The following is a 16,434-nucleotide window of genomic DNA, read 5'->3' as shown; positions in this document are numbered from 1 at the left end:
ATGTATAATTTAAGCAACACCAACAGAACAGAGCTGCTGAATGAAACCAGCACCCAGAAGGTGACAATCTCAGAAGAAGCGCTGTTGTTTCTCACTGGCTCTGTGTCCACCATCCTCATCCCTTCCTTCTACACACTGGTCTGCCTCATCAGCTTGCCGATCAACATCTGTGCAGTGGTGGCCTTCACTCTGAAGATCAAACCCAAGAAGCCGGCGGCCATCTACATGTTGAATCTGGCCTGTGCCGATCTGCTCTTTGCTGTGCTGCTCCCCTTCAAAGTCTCCTACCACTTTGGAGGCAACAACTGGATATTCGGCTCGCTCATGTGCCGTGTGGACACCGCAGCCCTCTACTGGAACATGTACTGCTCTGTTCTGCTAATAACTTGCATTAGTGTGGACCGTCTCCTTGCTGTAGTCTATCCTCTTGACTCTCTGCCTTGGAGGACGCCAGGGAACGCATTCATGGCCTGCGTCGCCATGTGGATATTATCTTTCGCTGGCACTGTGCCCATTGTCCTCGACGACCAGACTTTTTCCCCTCAGTCAGCTGAACATCACCGCCACGACGTCCAGTCTGTGCACGAGATAATCTTGTACTACAAGTTCTACTTCATCGCCCTGTGCTGTGCCTTCTTCTTCCTGCCTCTGCTCATCACAGTGGGGTCCTACACTCGTGTGATCTGGGCACTGAGCAGAGTCCCACGCTGCGTTCTAGGACGTTCGAGCAGAAGAACAAGAGCAGTGGTGATGGCTGGAGCAGTGCTTGTGATATTTGTGCTGTGTTTCACACCCACACACTGTCTTCTGATGACCCACTATCTGCAACTTAACGGAGGTGCTGAGGCGATACAAGAGAGGACTGATGGCTCTTACGCAGCCTATCTAGTGTTTATGTGTTTAGGAAGTCTGAACTGCCTCCTGGATCCCCTGGTCTACTACTTTGGCTCATCCCAGTGCCAGAAACAACTTTCCAGTACACTGAGGTGTGAGAAGATTTTGGAGGGCTGTAGTAGACATTCCTTTTCTAGCCTCAGTAGTCACTGAAATAGAATGATAACAACCTGATCCTGTTAACTGCAGGTTGAGCTACACCCAGTCTTCATACCATAAAAACTAAATTTTGGAGACAAAACAAAAACCCGGGTTTTTCTTCCAAACGAAATGCTTTCAATCAGATAAAACAGATATGCTAGATGACCGACACTGCAGAACATTTGGATTGATCTGTCTGTTCAGCAGTGGTCAACAAGCAATGACGCCCTGAACCCATGCTCAATTCAATAACATTGCTCCTTCTGCCTCTCTCTCTCCCCAGAAGTGGGGCGATCACAGACGTATGTCATGAAACCACATTTCATTCTGTTCTGAAAACCAGCTCATTTTATATGTTTAAACTGTCTTGATTTGGTTAATATCATTTTATTATTGCTTTGTGGTAATTATATAGAAATTCCAAAAGTGGTCCAGGTTTTATGAAATTTAAATTGAGAAGCCTACTATATAAAGTTATTTACCTATAGAATGCAGCTAAACTAATAGAATATAACTGTACTGCAATTAGTAATGTTATCCTGTATTCATTTAAGAATATAACTTCACCATATATTAGTAGAGCTACATGATTTGGCACTGATTACTGAGCATTTTTGTGTGTATATTTCTTGAACACGCTTCTCTTAAACTTGAAAAATGCATTATAAACTTGTAAAAACAAAAATCCGAAACCTGAATACGGACCTCTCCCATAGGAGTGAGGTCTGCTTAAACTAAAGATTTGATCTGTCCTGATTAATGAGTCAGTCATTAATGATAAATGAATTGTAGACATGGTATGTAAGATCCATTCTGCTACCTACTGGTGATTAATGTGCTGTACTAAATGTGCCCAGTAAAGCTGTAATTTGACACCATTTTAAAGTGAGTTTTCTACAGTAGATAAAATTATTGGAAACTCTGAATTATATGACACCACACTCACACAGACACACATGTATTGGTGTTGTGCAGAGATGAGAGTCTTGTGAGGTTGTGAAGGAACTACTGAGGAAAACTTTGACTCATTTACAAGATTCAACCATATTTAAGATTAACATTTTCTTACCTGTGTTCATTGCTTCAGTTTCGCCAGCACAATGTTTTCGGTGTTTCAAAAAGTCTTGCTGCTGGTTCTGGTGTGTGCGTGTGCAGACTCAACTGTGATGAATGGTAAGAAAACATTCATTTTCTAATTTTGAAAACACAGTTAAAATGTGTATATGTATCAACATTCAATATGAATAGATCATGGTGTACAATTTATGATAAACTTAATTGTGTTGATTTAATAGAGCTGAAAAGATTAGCTAGAAACAAGAAAATAAAAAAGTTATAAAAGTAACTGGTGAGCTACAGACACATTAAAGGAAACATAAATGAATGATTGGATGAAATGAGAGTGTTTCCAGTGAATGGCACTGTTGTGCAATAGTAGGAGTAGAATTGACGTTGGCTAATTATTAATAATCATGAAATATGATTATTAAAATAACAATTATTTCTTAAAAATAATCAAAAAATGATAAAGCTATTAATTAAGAATAGTAACACATTTAATTAGAAATGATACGGTTATCCATTAATAATAGTTAAAATAATTAATGAAAACAATAAAATTATCAATTAAGAATAATACAAATCTGTAATCATTGCTTATTGTCGCGGGGCACCACCCTGGTTACAGGGACCAACAATTCAATCTTTAAATATCAGTCTCAATGATATAGGTTATATTAATAATCTCAATATTTAGTATTAATGATTATATAATAAACAATGAAGGGTTTTAAGTTCGAACACAGGCTATAGTAATCCAGCTGTATACACATACATATGCACAAATAATCACAGAAATACAAATACTTTAATTACAAAAGTATTTATTAAAAAAGGGGAAATAAAGTTAATGTTATTTCAATGATTCTTCATTTAACAAACTCCAATATTTCAAAGATGGTAACAACAGCAGCAGCTATCACAATTGTCACACATGTAATACGGTGTCTGTTTGTCTGTCTGTCTGTCTGTCTGCGTGCGTGCGTGCGTAAGAAAGAGAAAGGGGAGTGGCTATGGCGTAATGACGTGGTGACGTCCTCTGGCCGAATTCAAGGTGATGTTACATTCACGTACTTTCAAGATGGAGGTTACCTTAGTGAAGCCACGTTGCGAAAAGCAAAATGGCTGCCAGTCACTGACCTTAACAAAGGGGATCTTTAAGACAAAGAGATTTCTTATCTCGTGGTTTTGGCGCCGAATGGCGTCGAGATGTATAAATGCTCGTTAAATCTAGATTTCTCCATGTAACATGAAATGTATAAATGTAGGTCGGGATGTGTGTAAAAACAGGTTTAGGAGAAGAGAGAGAGAGAGAGAGAGAGAGAGAGAGATCAGGAAAGCTCACAAAACATCGTCAGAGATAAACTTCCAGCGAAGCAGGCCAGTTACGTGAGATTTATCTTTTAACAGATGTAAACCTCCGCACAATATCTCTGACGGTAACACGCAAAAAGGAAGCACCGGCTCTGTACCGCGCTCTTCTCAAAAACACAGTAAACAAAGGAACCGGATGTGTCGTCTCGGCCCGCCGTGTAGCACGGCTAAAAACAGATCAGCGATCTACAAACATACAATCAAACAAATGACACGCTAAGTATTTAAACTAGTCTCTGCCCAGACAATAAAGCCTCTTACTGTGACCTCCGCGGTGTTGCTTGCGCGTGGGGCGCGGATTTCCCGGAAGTCCAGTGAATCTGTCGTTAAACCTCAGGATGCGTGCGAACGGGCGGATTCCTGGAAAACAAATCAGTGTCCTGGCCTCTTAAGCGGTGCTCCGGTGGGTCTCGTGGTTGCAACGGAGGTCAGCACTGGACCGAAAAGAGCGAAGTCTCTTGCTCTTGGAACGAAATTCGGCTTCGTCTCTTCTGCAGGGATGAGCAGCGGTTGACGCAGCTGTGGATTTGGAAAGAAAGTCTCCGAGCTCGGCCAGCGAGCGAGTGAGTTCCTGTGCATGGCCTTTTCAAGTTAAAAACAAAAATAGTCTCTATCAAAGTAAGATCAGACTTAACATAAAAGAAAATGAAAGAAATGAAAGAAAATAACTCTGGTTGCCCCCTTTAGCAACTAAATCATCTGGAAAGACCCGGAGGGGTCTGTTGACGTCTTCAGAGCAGGGAAAATGGCAGTGATTATTGATGTCAGTGGTTTTATTCTACCTGAGAGGTTCTGCCTCCTTGAGGTGCTGGTCATAGGATGATGCTGGCTTTAAGCCAATTGAGTGTCAGAGTTGGACCTCAGTGGGCGGGGCTTGGAACTCAGCGGGGGTCCTGAAGGCGCTTCAGGACATTTTCCAACCACCAGGGGGAGATTCTCAGGCCTGCTGGAGAATGTTTTCCCTCCAAAAGTTTTACAACCCTTTGTCCTCACCGTCGGCTCCAGTGTCTGGTGTTCAGCCTCTGGACTGTGGCCCAACAGCACAAAGGATCTGTGGGGGGTCTGAAAATGCTGATGGGTTCAAGGCAGCAGGAAAAGATTTGAGTGACTTTGACAGAGTCACTCAACTGATACAACTGATGGGACATGGCTAGGAGCTGAAGTCAGGAGCTGAGTCATGGCTAAACTGTTTAGATAGATAGATTACTTTATTCATCCCCGAAGGGAAATTAAGTTGTCATAGCAGCCGGTACATTTGAATTCAATAAAATACAATAAAATATAAAATATTGCGGTTGAAAGAATAAAAACAGAAACACAAGATAAATGGGTAGATAAGGTGCAGTGGCAGATGATGGTAATAGTACTGATGATATGATGGTAATGTTATTGTTAGTGAAATCTGTCAGGAAAACCTGAAGAGTAAAGCTTCCTCAGGTTACTCAGAGAGGATGTGGGGTCAGGGTCACTGCAAATCAGTACAATTGTGGTGATCACCTCCATCCTATTAGGACATTTTTCAGAACATGATATTGATCCAGAACGACAAAGCCCCCCATCCCCAGGACACGAGAGGATCAGAGAATGGTTTGACGATTAAGAAAATAATCAGAATCATATACTATGGCTTTAACAGTCAGACTAACATGGATTGACGCTCTCCACCACATTATCAAAATCAAATTGGGAATATGTATTGGGAGATTAATGTTCCCTCCATCAGGTAGAGTTCAGCAATTTGTAGAATCAATTGTAGAATCAATACCAATAAAGGATAGGGTTAGGGTTGAAGCTGTTCTCCTGGTACAAACTCAGACACCAAAATATCCCCTGGATCCAGTTTGTGGATTTTGTTCTAATGCATTTCATGGACCAACAAATATTAAGTTAGAAAATAATCAACATTTAAATCAAAATTGAAAATAGGAACTATGAGCTGATCGTTTTCCTAATTGGCTGGTTTGCAGGTTTTAATTTAAATTAATCATTTTTTCATTTAAATATATACAAGTTGCAACATCATACCAGATATTACAACATTTCCTAGACCTTTGAGTTTACAATAAAAAATGAGAAAGCCACAACTCCATATTGGAGAGGCTGAAAAATGAAAAACAAATAAGAGATTATATTCTGAATTGACAGTTTGAACTATAACTTGTTATTAAATGTTTAAAAAAATGCACATCAATAATTAAAATATCCCAATTTGACTTGTTGTAAAATGTCTTAGTTTGATAATCAGATTACAGTAAAGTAAATTATTGGCATTAAAAACTAAATTAATTGATTCCCAATGAAACTAGTTGCTGATGCTGATGTCATATGAATAAAAGAGATCAGTCAACACCTTGTTTAAAAAACAATCTTTGTCTACATCTTGGATCCTCTGACTCTTTTCTCTCTTACTGTCTTTCCATTTACAGAGGAAATGCTTGAAATTCCTTCGGGAGTATGTCCTATGTTCGAAGCAGAGGAGACTCAAGAGGAAATTAGTCATTCTGAAAGTACAAACAGGCCTAATGAAAACAGCAACAACAGTATGTTGATACATAATGAAACCAACATCAACGGAACGTTGTAAAACACAATAAATACAACATACATACAAAAGTAAAGTAAATTGTACACATTGGTATAGTTAGGTCCTTGCTGCCTCCTATTGGTGAGAAATGTGCTGTACTGAATGTGTTCTAGTAAAGCTGTAATTTGACACCATTTTAAAGTTAGTTTTTGACAGCAGATAAAATAATTGGAATCTCTGAATTTTATGACACCACACACACAGATCCATTGTTGTTGTGCGGAGGTGAGAGTCTTGTGAGGCTGTGAAGGAATTACTGAGGAAAAGCTGACTCATTTATTTTTAATTAATTTGTTTTACTATGGAAATCGTGTTCACAGTTTACAAACTGCTTTAAATAACCTCTTTTAAAAAACCTCGAGCTTTAAACATTAAACTTACGCCACTGGATTTAATGGTACTAAAATGATGTCCCCTGATAACTGACACTTAAATGAAATATTATTAATTATTATCTGATACATCATCAAGATTCAGGGCTTCGTCTTCATCCGTCATCAAGTCCAGATAACTGTGGCGGATTAGCCTGGCTGCCAGACGAACTTAGCCCCGCCCACAACATTTGAGGTCGGGAAGTTCGGTCTGGAGTCGCTCCGTTGGGGAGAAATTATGCCCGGTTCGAAATCATCCGGACCAATCAGATTGTCAGGGCGAGCTTTATATGATGATTGACAGATGATCAACGGTAACGTAACCAACCACGTCATCAAAGTGCCCTTGGATTGAACTCGTTTTCAACTAACATGCCTGCCGCTGGAGAGCTGAGATGTGTAGATGCTGCCATTGAGTCTGTTTTAGAAGACATGGACAGCGCATTCATTTTGAAAGAGGAACAGAGAACGTGGACGCAACGCCAAAGCACCGCGCTAATCCCTATCGCGCCGGCGCTTGGCTGTTCACACCGGACACTGAAGCGACGCTGAACCGCCGGGCAGCGCTAATAATATCACCCGTTGATCCAGTAGATTAAAAGCATATACTTACTTGTTGCTCCAACATTAAGCAACAGCGTCCCAACATGTGTCCTCCTTGGTGTTGTCTTTATACAACATGTTCCGAGGATCATACAACTCACTGTACTACTCCACTTCAATTATTAATTTAATGTCATCCATGTTGAAGAACTTCTCCGCTGTTTGCTCCGTTAAATGTCGGGTGTCGGGGGTAAATTACGTATTCTCCACTCAAGCCTATGTGGAGAATACGTAGCCCCCCCCTTCTCTCTCTTTTTATCTGTATCACTGCTTGTGTGGCTGTAGTGGATGGGCAGAGGGGGACATTTAATAATGTCATTGGTCAAATTAAAACTCCAGCACAACAGAAGGGGACTTCAAAGTATGGGATGCATATTTGATCATTTATATCATATAAAATATGTCATCAATATAGTTTAAAATCCTTTTTCAGTGTGTTTCTTGGTGCGATACGCTCGCGTCAAGCGGAAAAAATAGACTTGACGCCGAAACGATCACTGCACGGCGCGAGGCAGCCTTGGCGCAGCGCGGTGCTTCAGCCTCCGGTGTGACCGGCACAAAGTTTTAACATGGGAGTGGATGGGAGCCAGCTGTTATTTAAGGCTTGGCGCTGCGCTGAAGCGTCGCTTTGGCATCACTTCAGCGTCCGGTGTGAACTCAGCGTTAGTTAATAACTCACAATGCGATGCTTAACATACGTCACATACTACGTTGCTCTGATTGGTTGTAGGTCTATCCAATTGAGGCGAAGAGGAATTGTATTTTCTGGTTCGGTTGACACACGCCCCATAATCAGACTCACAGTCTCACATTCTGACTAGAATTGTGAGTCTGTGTCACACCCAGCCTCGGGTGAAGGTAATGTAACCTTAAAAAGACTGGACTTTCAAACCCAAAGATGGCAAGGCACACAGTTGCAAATAGGTTTATAACAACATTTATTCTCCCAAAGTGTCAAAATAAGTGCACAACATACATAGGAGGCCAAAACCCAAACATCTGCAAATAGTCAAATAAAAACATATTCAAAACCAATTCCACAATCAAATAATTCAAATAATCAACAAATATTCTCTATAATAGATCAAAGCATATTCAAAATCAAATACCGGTACTTCAAATAATCACTTGGTTGCATCACCCTATTGTGATATAAATCACTAAATGTAAAGGTTGTGTGGTTGTGCATTTTCCAATCAAGAAATATCCCTGCAGTCAGACATTGTGGATCTTTTTTGACAGTTATGATAAATTAATTCAATGTTTTTTTGTCTTAACTCTGAGAATATTGTGATTCATTATAATCCTGCTTCAGCCCAGGTCTGTATTGGTCTGCCTTCATTACTCCAGAATGGACTCTCTTCTTTGACGGAGTTTAGATTTTAATATAGAATAACTTATAAGAAACTATGCAAGTGAAGACCTTTAGTACATTTCTAAACGTTTGTGTTCTCAGTGCTTGATCTTAAAGGTAAGTGATACCAAGCATTTTCTGTTGTTGCTTGAGACTGTTGATTGCCCAAAAGGCGGTAATTTGCTCTCAGTTGTTTAATACTTTTCTAGTTGATAAAAATATCAAACTTTATTGATTCCACACCAGGGAAATTTACTTGCATCAGGCAAGCCAGATTTAGGCAAGAGAATAAAAAAGGCAATAGAATAAAATAAAACCTTTTACAACAGATGCTAGATAATATAAAATGCACACATATATATATTATATGCTGTGGAGTCTGACAGCAGTGTATAGAGGATTGATGTTCTTTACTCTGCAGCCAAGAATAAACACTGTCTACTTCAACCTTTAATAAAAGTTGAGGTCCAGTTATAGTCAGTGTGTGTGTTTCCTGTCAGTGTGATGGGAAAGTTGACATCATTGAACAGGAGTGTCTCTGTGTTGTTGATTGGCTGTTCAGGGGTTTTGTGTATTTTCTTTCAGACGTTGGGAGGAAACCAATTTACTGGTCACGATCAGCAGCAGAAAGAGAGAGAGAGAGTGAGAGATGAGACACACGCAGTAAACTGACAGGCGGATTAACCATATTAAATAGAATCATTTTTAAATATTGTTGTTATTGCTTAATTTTTCACCAGCACGATGCTTCAAGTGTTTCCAGCAGTGCTGGTTCTGGTGTGTGCATGTGCTAACTCAGCTGGGATCAACAGCGGTAAGAACGATTCACTTATTATAAAAAATAACACCTGAATATAAGGTTTGATTTTTTACTGTGTTATTTTATTAAAACCCAAAAGGTGAGTTGCTTAATGAATACTTATCAACTACAGACAATTTAAAGGGAAAAGGCTGAATGAATGTAGTCTTTAGAGTGGTACAGTTATACATGTATGTATATATCATACATGTGTATATCTTGGATGGGTTTAAGGCAAGAGGAACAGATCTGAGGGACTTTGAAAAGGGTTCACTGTTGGGGTGTGGATGACAGGAGCTACAGTTGCTCAACTGTTTCGGATAAATGGATTTATAGATGGAGATGGATGGATGATAATAAGATGGAAATTTAGACCTAGCCAATCATATTGTGAACAGGTAAAAGTGTTTTTTTATCAATCATCAATCAAATTATATTTGTATAGCCCATATTCACAAATCACAATTTGTCTCACAGGGCTTTAACATGGTGTTACATACATATCCCTCTCCCAGGGGACAGAAGTGCAAAAGATGTCAAGTGTAGAGGAAAACATTATCAGGATAAAGGTTTTAGCAGCTTCTATGGAGAAAGTGCAGGTATATTAAATGCATTGTCAGTTGTTCTAGCAAAAGGTACTAAACCCAAATTAATAGAAACCCAAACTTACATACCAAAGACCACACCAAACCTGTTATGTCTGGTCGTGTGCCCCTTGTGCACCAAGACCAGACTTTTCCCCAGCTGCACATCACCACCTGCCACGAAGTCCAGACTGTGCACAAGCTATATTGGTCCAATAAGATCTGCTTCATCATCCTGTGCTGCATCATCTTCTTCCTGCCTCTTCTCATCATTGTGGTGTCCTACACTTGTGTGATTTAGGCACTGAGCAGAGTCCCATGTGGCGTTCAATGACATGAGCAGTGGTGATGGCTGGAACAGTGCTGGGGATATTTGTGCTGTGTTTTACACCCACAAGCCGTCAAATGATGGTACTTTATTTGAAATTTAACAGAGGTGTTGAGGCGATCAAAGCTGAGGCGACCATATCTCGTGTGAATGTGTTTAGGAAGTCTGAACTGCCTCCTGGATCCCCTGGTCTAATGCTTTTGTTATGTTTAAGTGAAGGTTCAGACCCCAAAGCAGACACAGAGTGGTTGTTAGTGGGTAAATGAACAGAGTTTATTTGCTGGTGAGGAAGAAGTAGGCTGGAGTGGCAGGGTGCTGGCTGGCTTGGAGATCCTGGCAGAGTAGAGGATGAAGGGCCGAGCGGTGAGGCACACAAGGGTTCTGGATTGAAGAGAAGCACAAAGGTTAGCGTACATCCAAAAGACAAGAAGATCGAGAGTTACTGCTGCGCACCTGCTGCCATAGTAGACAGAATAATCTGGCGTCGAAGCAATGAGACAACCAGGCTTATATGAAGGGGATGATTAGGTGGATTGGAAGCAGGTGTGCCTTGTCCTGCTGCAGCCACAAGCCAGCCACGCCCCCTGTCACACGCAACCCACAGGGGAACACAAAAGGAAAGGAGGAGAGCAACAAACTACACAACACAAAACAAAATAACCACAGCTTTGGCTCATCCCAGTGCCAGAAATAACTTTCCAGCACACTGAGGTGTGAGAAGATTTTGGAGGGCTGTAGTGGACATTCCTTTTCTGGCCTCAGCAGTCGCTGAACTAGGATGAGAACAACCTGATCCAGTGACCTGCAGGTTGACCTCCACCCAGTCTTCATACCATTAAAGCTCCATTTTGGAGACAAAACAAAAACCTGGGTTTCTTCCAAACCACATGCTTTCAATCAGATAAAATAGATATGCCATATGACCAACACTACAGAATAGTCGGATGGATCTGTCTGGTTGACGGTGCTCAACAAGGAACGTCGCCCTGAACCCATGCTCAATTCAACAACAATGCTTCCTCTGCCTCTCTCTCTTCCAAGAGGTGGGGCGGTCACAGACGAATGTCATGAAACCACATTTCATTCTGTTCTGAAAACCAGCTCATTTTATTGAATGACTGAAGCAAAGTGCAAATAATGTTTAAACTGTCTTGATCTGGTTAATATTGTTTTATTACTGCTTTGAGGTAATTTGATAGGACTTCCAAAAGTGTTCCAGATTTTATGAACTTTAAATTGAAAAACCTATTTTATAAAGTATTTTACCTATAGAATGCAGCTAAACATATGCCATATAACTATACTGCAACTAGTTATGTTATCCTGTATTCTATTCATATAATGTTAGATATATTATGTTGTGATAGTTGATAAAACTGTTGTAATTAATATTGTTATAATCTACATTTCTGTATACCCCTTCTGCTTGACACACATTTATATATTACATTACAGAATATAACTTTACCATACATTAGTAGAGCTACATTTTTTGGCAAAGACTACTTGGTGTTTTTTTGAGTAGATTTCTTGAATACGCCTCTCTTAAACTTGAAAACTTGTAAAAAATATATACAACCCATAGGGGTGGGGTATGCTTTAAGTAAAGATCTGATCTGGCCTGAGTGATGAGAATAAAAAGACAAATTAATTGTAGACATGGTATAGTTAGATCCATGCTGGTGATAAACGTGCTTTACCGAATGAGCTCTAGTTAATCTGTAATTTGACACCACTTTAAAGTTAGTTTTTGTACAGCAGATAAAATAATTTGAAATGCTGAATCATATGACACCCCAAACACACATGCATTGGTGTTGTGTTGTAAAAATAAAATGGCCATTAACAATGTAAACTACCCAAATTGATTTGATTTGCAATGTATTTTTTTTGATAATCAGATCAAAGTACAGTAAATTATTGTCATTTAAAATTTATATAAAAGAATAATAGATTCTCAGTCAAAGTTTTTACTGATGCTGATAATCAACTGATGAAGAAAATAACTTTATTGTTTTAGTTCTAGAATATTTATTATATGAATTAAAAAGATCTGGCAAAATTTGTATCAACAATCTTTGTTTACTTCTTGGATCCTCAGTCTCTTTTTCTCTCTTTCTCTCTCTCCAGCTACACTGAAGAAGACGGAAGAAGCTTCGTTGACAGATAGGTCATTCTTCTTTGCAGTTCCAATTGGAACGCCAAATAAGGTTCCTGAAAGTGATAACAGTAACAGCAGCACATTGATGCATAATGAAACCAACATCAACGGAACGGGGATGCTGAATGTAACCAGCACCAAGAGGGTGGAAATCTCTGAAGAGGCACTGTTGTTTCTCAAAGGCTCTGTGTCCAACATCCTCATCCCTTCCTTCTACACACTGGTCTGCCTCCTCAGCTTGCCGATCAACATTTGTGCAGTGGTGGCCTTCACTCTGAAGATCAAACCCAAGAAGACGGCGGCCATCTACATGTTGAATCTGGCCTGTGCCGATCTGCTCTTTGCTGTGCTGCTCCCCTTCAAGATCTTCTACCACTTTGGCGGCAACAACTGGATATTCGGCTCACTCATGTGCCGTGTGGTAACTGCAGCCTTCTACTGGAACATGTATTGCTCTGTTCTGCTCATAACTTGCATCAGTGTGGACCGTCTCCTTGCTGTAGTCTATCCTATTGACTCTCTGCCTTGGAGGACGCCAGGGAACGCAATCATGGCCTGCGTCGCCATGTGGATATTATCCTTCGCTGGCACTGTGCCCCTTGTCCTCCACGACCAGACTTTTCCCCTCAGTCAGCTGAACATCACCACCTGCCACGACGTCCAGTCTGTCCACAAGGTAATCTGGTACTACAAGTTCTACTTCATCGCCCTGTGCTGCGCCTTCTTCTTCCTGCCTCTGCTCGTCACAGTGGGGTCTTACACTCGTGTGATATGGGCACTGAGCAGAGTCCCACGTGGCGTCTTAGGATGTTCACGCAGGAGAACAAGAGCCATGGTGATGGCTGGAACAGTGCTGGTGATATTTGTGCTGTGTTTCACACCAACAAACTGTCTACTGATTGCCCACTATCTGCAATTTAACGGAGGTGCTGAGGCGATCCAAGAGAGCACTGATGCCTCCTACGCAGCATATCTAGTGTTTATGTGTTTAGGAAGTCTGAACTGCCTCCTGGATCCCCTGGTCTACTACTTTGGCTCATCCCAGTGCCAGAAACAACTATCCAGCACACTGAGGTGTGAGAAGATTTTTGAGGGCTTTAGTGGACATTCCTTTTCTGGCCTCAGTAGTCGTTTAACTAGGATCGGAACAACCTGATCCAGTGACCTGCAGGTTGACCTCCACCCAGTCTTCATACCCTAAAATCTCCATTTTGGAGACAAAACAAAAACCAGGGTTTCTTCCAAACCACATGCTTTCAATCAGATCAAATAGATATACTATGTAACCAACACTACAGAATAGTCGGATGGATCTGTCTTGTCGACAGTGGTCAACAAGCAATGACGCCCTGAACCCATGCTCAATTCAACAACAATGCTTCCTCTGCCTCTCTCTCTTCCCAGAGGTGGGGCGATCACAGACACATGTCGTGAAACCACATTTCATTCTGTTCTGAAAACCAGCTAATTTTATTGAATGACTGAAGCAAAGTGCAAATAATGTTTACACTGTCTTGATTTGGTTAATATTGTTTTATTACTGCTTTGAGGTAATTTGATAGAAATTCCAAAAGTGATCCAGGTTTTATGAACTTTAAATTGAGAAGCCTATTATATAACGTTATTTACCTATAGAGTTCATGTAAACATATACCATTTAACTATACTGCAACTAATAATGTTATCCTGTGTTCAATTCATATAATGCTAGATATATTTTGTTATGATAGCTGATTACACTGTTGTAATAATTGTTATAATCTAATACACTATCTGCTTGACACACATTTATATATGATATTATAAAATATAACCTCACCCTATATTAGTAGAGCTGCATGATTTTCGCACTGATTACGGAGCATTTTTTTTAAGTATATTTCTTGAACACGCTTCTCTTAATCTTGAAAATGCATTATAAACTTGTAAAATTTAGGAATCTGAACATGGACCTCTCCCATATGAGTGAGGTTTGTTTAAATTAAAGATCTGATCTGGCCTGATTAATGAGAATGAAAACCAAAATAAATTGTAGACATTGGTATAGTTAGATTAATTCTGACACCTACTGGTGATCGATTTGCTGTACTGAATGTGTCCTAGTAAAGCTGTAATTTGACACCATTTTAAAGTTAGCTTTCTACAGCATATAAAATGATTGGAAACTCTGAATTATATGACACCAAACTCACACATTTGTGTTGCGCGGATGTGAGAGTCTTGTGAGGCTGTGAAGGAACTATTGAGGAAAAAGTTTACTCATTTATTTTTAATTAATTTGTTTTACTATGTAAATTGGTTCAAAGTTTACAGATGTGTAAAAGCAATGAGATGACAATCAACAACAAACTGCTTTAAATAACCACTTTTAAAAAACCTCAATGTTTAAACATTTAACTGACACCAGTTGATCTACAGCTATTAATACTGCCCCCTGATAACTTACACTTAAATGAGAAATTGTCAATTGTTATCTGATGCATCATCAAGATTCAGGGCTTCGTCTTTGTCCGTCTTCAAGTCCAGATAACTGTGGCGGATGGAAGTTTTTTACTTTTACTTTATTATTCAGGTAAAAACTTTAAGTACATATTTCAATAATCAAACAGTGTAGTGGTCTTTATGATATTAAAGATCAAACTCAAACCAAAATGAATCAATAAAGTGTGATGGCCTTTTTCAAGCCGCATGGAACAAGAAAGGAAGAAAGGTGCAAGATTGCGAGAGTGTCTGTGTGTGTGTGTGTGTGTCTGTGCGTTTGATGCTCAAACCGAGACCTGTCTTTACGACAGAGTGGACTTTCAATTCCCACCTCTAGGGGGACCCAGACTGTACACAAGACAGAAAGTGTCTTTACACTTCATAAAAGTCACTGTGCTTCATTCATCAACTTCTTCTTAGGTTATTTTCTAAGAGCATTTTCTTATCTTCCAGAAATTACAGGCACATTTTCCCCTGTCAACTGCCAAATATCTCTCCTGCTCTCTCGAGTTGCCTTGTTCATCTAAGAGAAATTGTTGAAGTGCATCCAGTCAGGTTCAGTATGTCCGTCTGTATGAGAGGAAACTCTTTTTCTGTAGAAGACTGATCGACTTTGTGACCTGTGCCAAGGTTCAGTTCTGTTATAGTCTCCCGGTAAGTGTTGAATTTATTATTAAGTTGTTTGAGTGAATAACAAATCCAGAGGTTCAACGCAAAGACGCATAAAACTAAATTCATCTTTCAGAGAAAAAAAACAGAAGCAGATCATCCTGTCAGAATCCAACACAAACCTGGTAACTCTGTGCAAACTCATCATCCTAAAAACTCTCGCAAAGAGAAAGCAACCAGCACATTTCTCATTCTTTATAAACACATTTTTCTGCACATTTTCAGTTCGTAATAACTTCAATCCTCATTTGCGGGTTAAAGTCCCCATGACTTTAGCTTGTAAATGTTTCAGTTTTAATCAAAATAATATAAACATTATCTGATTTCCTGGAAGTAGATGCCATTAGAGCAATTAGATTTACCTTACTAAGTAAACAAAGAGACTAACTTGTACTAAGATAGGTCATTCATCCCATCTCATTTTCCTTCTGATGCTGTTATTTAGCGGTTACAAAGAGAGAAAACAAGTAGGCATCTCTAGGGATATTTCTTCAAGTAAAAAAAGTAATGGGATGAATATATAAAACATGCTGTTCTCTATGTCCTTAAATCATGTGTTTGTCAAAGTTCCAAAAGATTAAAAAATTCCACTTCAATCTTCTCTGATCCAGAGCAAGTTACACTATAAATATCCATAAAAGCACACAGCTGTACACTGTAGATGAATCCCTTGTGTGATTCCCAATCTTACTGTGGCTCTCTTGGCTGCATTACATCACATGACCAAATGCAGGAGACATAATAAAAAATTCACATTTCTGTGCCTTTAAACATGTATGGTCATCTGTGTGGTGGCTACCACTGCATAAAGGCTGCTCGAGTCTGACAACTTTGAATTGGTGAGACGTTCAGATTTGGAGCCCCAAATTACTTCAAGTGGGGAGCTCATTGAAGTAGACCCCCCTCCAAAAAAATAATATGTGTATTGAATTGTATCATTAACATCCGCTTACAGTTGTTTACTACTTGCTGTTTGAGGATTTTCTTTTTTTTATATATTATTTATTTATAGAAATTACAAAACAAGACTTA

General features: G+C 39.6%; 2 protein-coding genes across 2 annotated transcripts; both read left to right on the top strand.

Annotated features, from left to right (window-relative positions):
- On the top strand, positions 1–1,047 carry LOC133975375 (proteinase-activated receptor 1-like). The gene has a single exon (XM_062413303.1). It carries the CDS (start codon positions 1–3, stop codon positions 1,045–1,047), a length of 1,047 nt encoding a protein of 348 aa, XP_062269287.1.
- An 8,077-nt stretch (positions 1,048–9,124) lies between these two features.
- On the top strand, positions 9,125–13,408 carry LOC133975373 (proteinase-activated receptor 1-like). The gene is made up of 3 exons (XM_062413302.1): positions 9,125–9,194; positions 9,907–10,053; positions 12,222–13,408. The coding sequence occupies exons 1-3, from the start codon at positions 9,125–9,127 to the stop codon at positions 13,406–13,408; spliced, it is 1,404 nt and encodes a 467-aa protein (XP_062269286.1).
- Positions 13,409–16,434: the final 3,026 nt, after the last annotated feature.

Source organism: Platichthys flesus, chromosome 19 (genome assembly GCF_949316205.1).
Source record: "Platichthys flesus chromosome 19, fPlaFle2.1, whole genome shotgun sequence".
NCBI classification, from domain to species: Eukaryota; Metazoa; Chordata; class Actinopteri; order Pleuronectiformes; family Pleuronectidae; genus Platichthys; species Platichthys flesus.
Note: the sequence above shows the minus strand (reverse complement) of the source record. Positions and strands in the feature narration are given on the sequence as shown.

Excerpts from the sequence above, each read along its gene's own strand:
- LOC133975375 (XM_062413303.1), top strand. The coding sequence starts at position 1 with ATGTATAATTTAAGCAACACCAACAGAACAGAGCTGCTGAATGAAACC.
- LOC133975373 (XM_062413302.1), top strand. The coding sequence starts at position 9,125 with ATGCTTCAAGTGTTTCCAGCAGTGCTGGTTCTGGTGTGTGCATGTGCT. Across the intron at positions 9,195-9,906 it reads CTCAGCTGGGATCAACAGCG|ACCAGACTTTTCCCCAGCTG; the intron begins GTAAGAACGATT and ends TTGTGCACCAAG. Across the intron at positions 10,054-12,221 it reads CATTGTGGTGTCCTACACTT|CTACACTGAAGAAGACGGAA; the intron begins GTGTGATTTAGG and ends CTCTCTCTCCAG.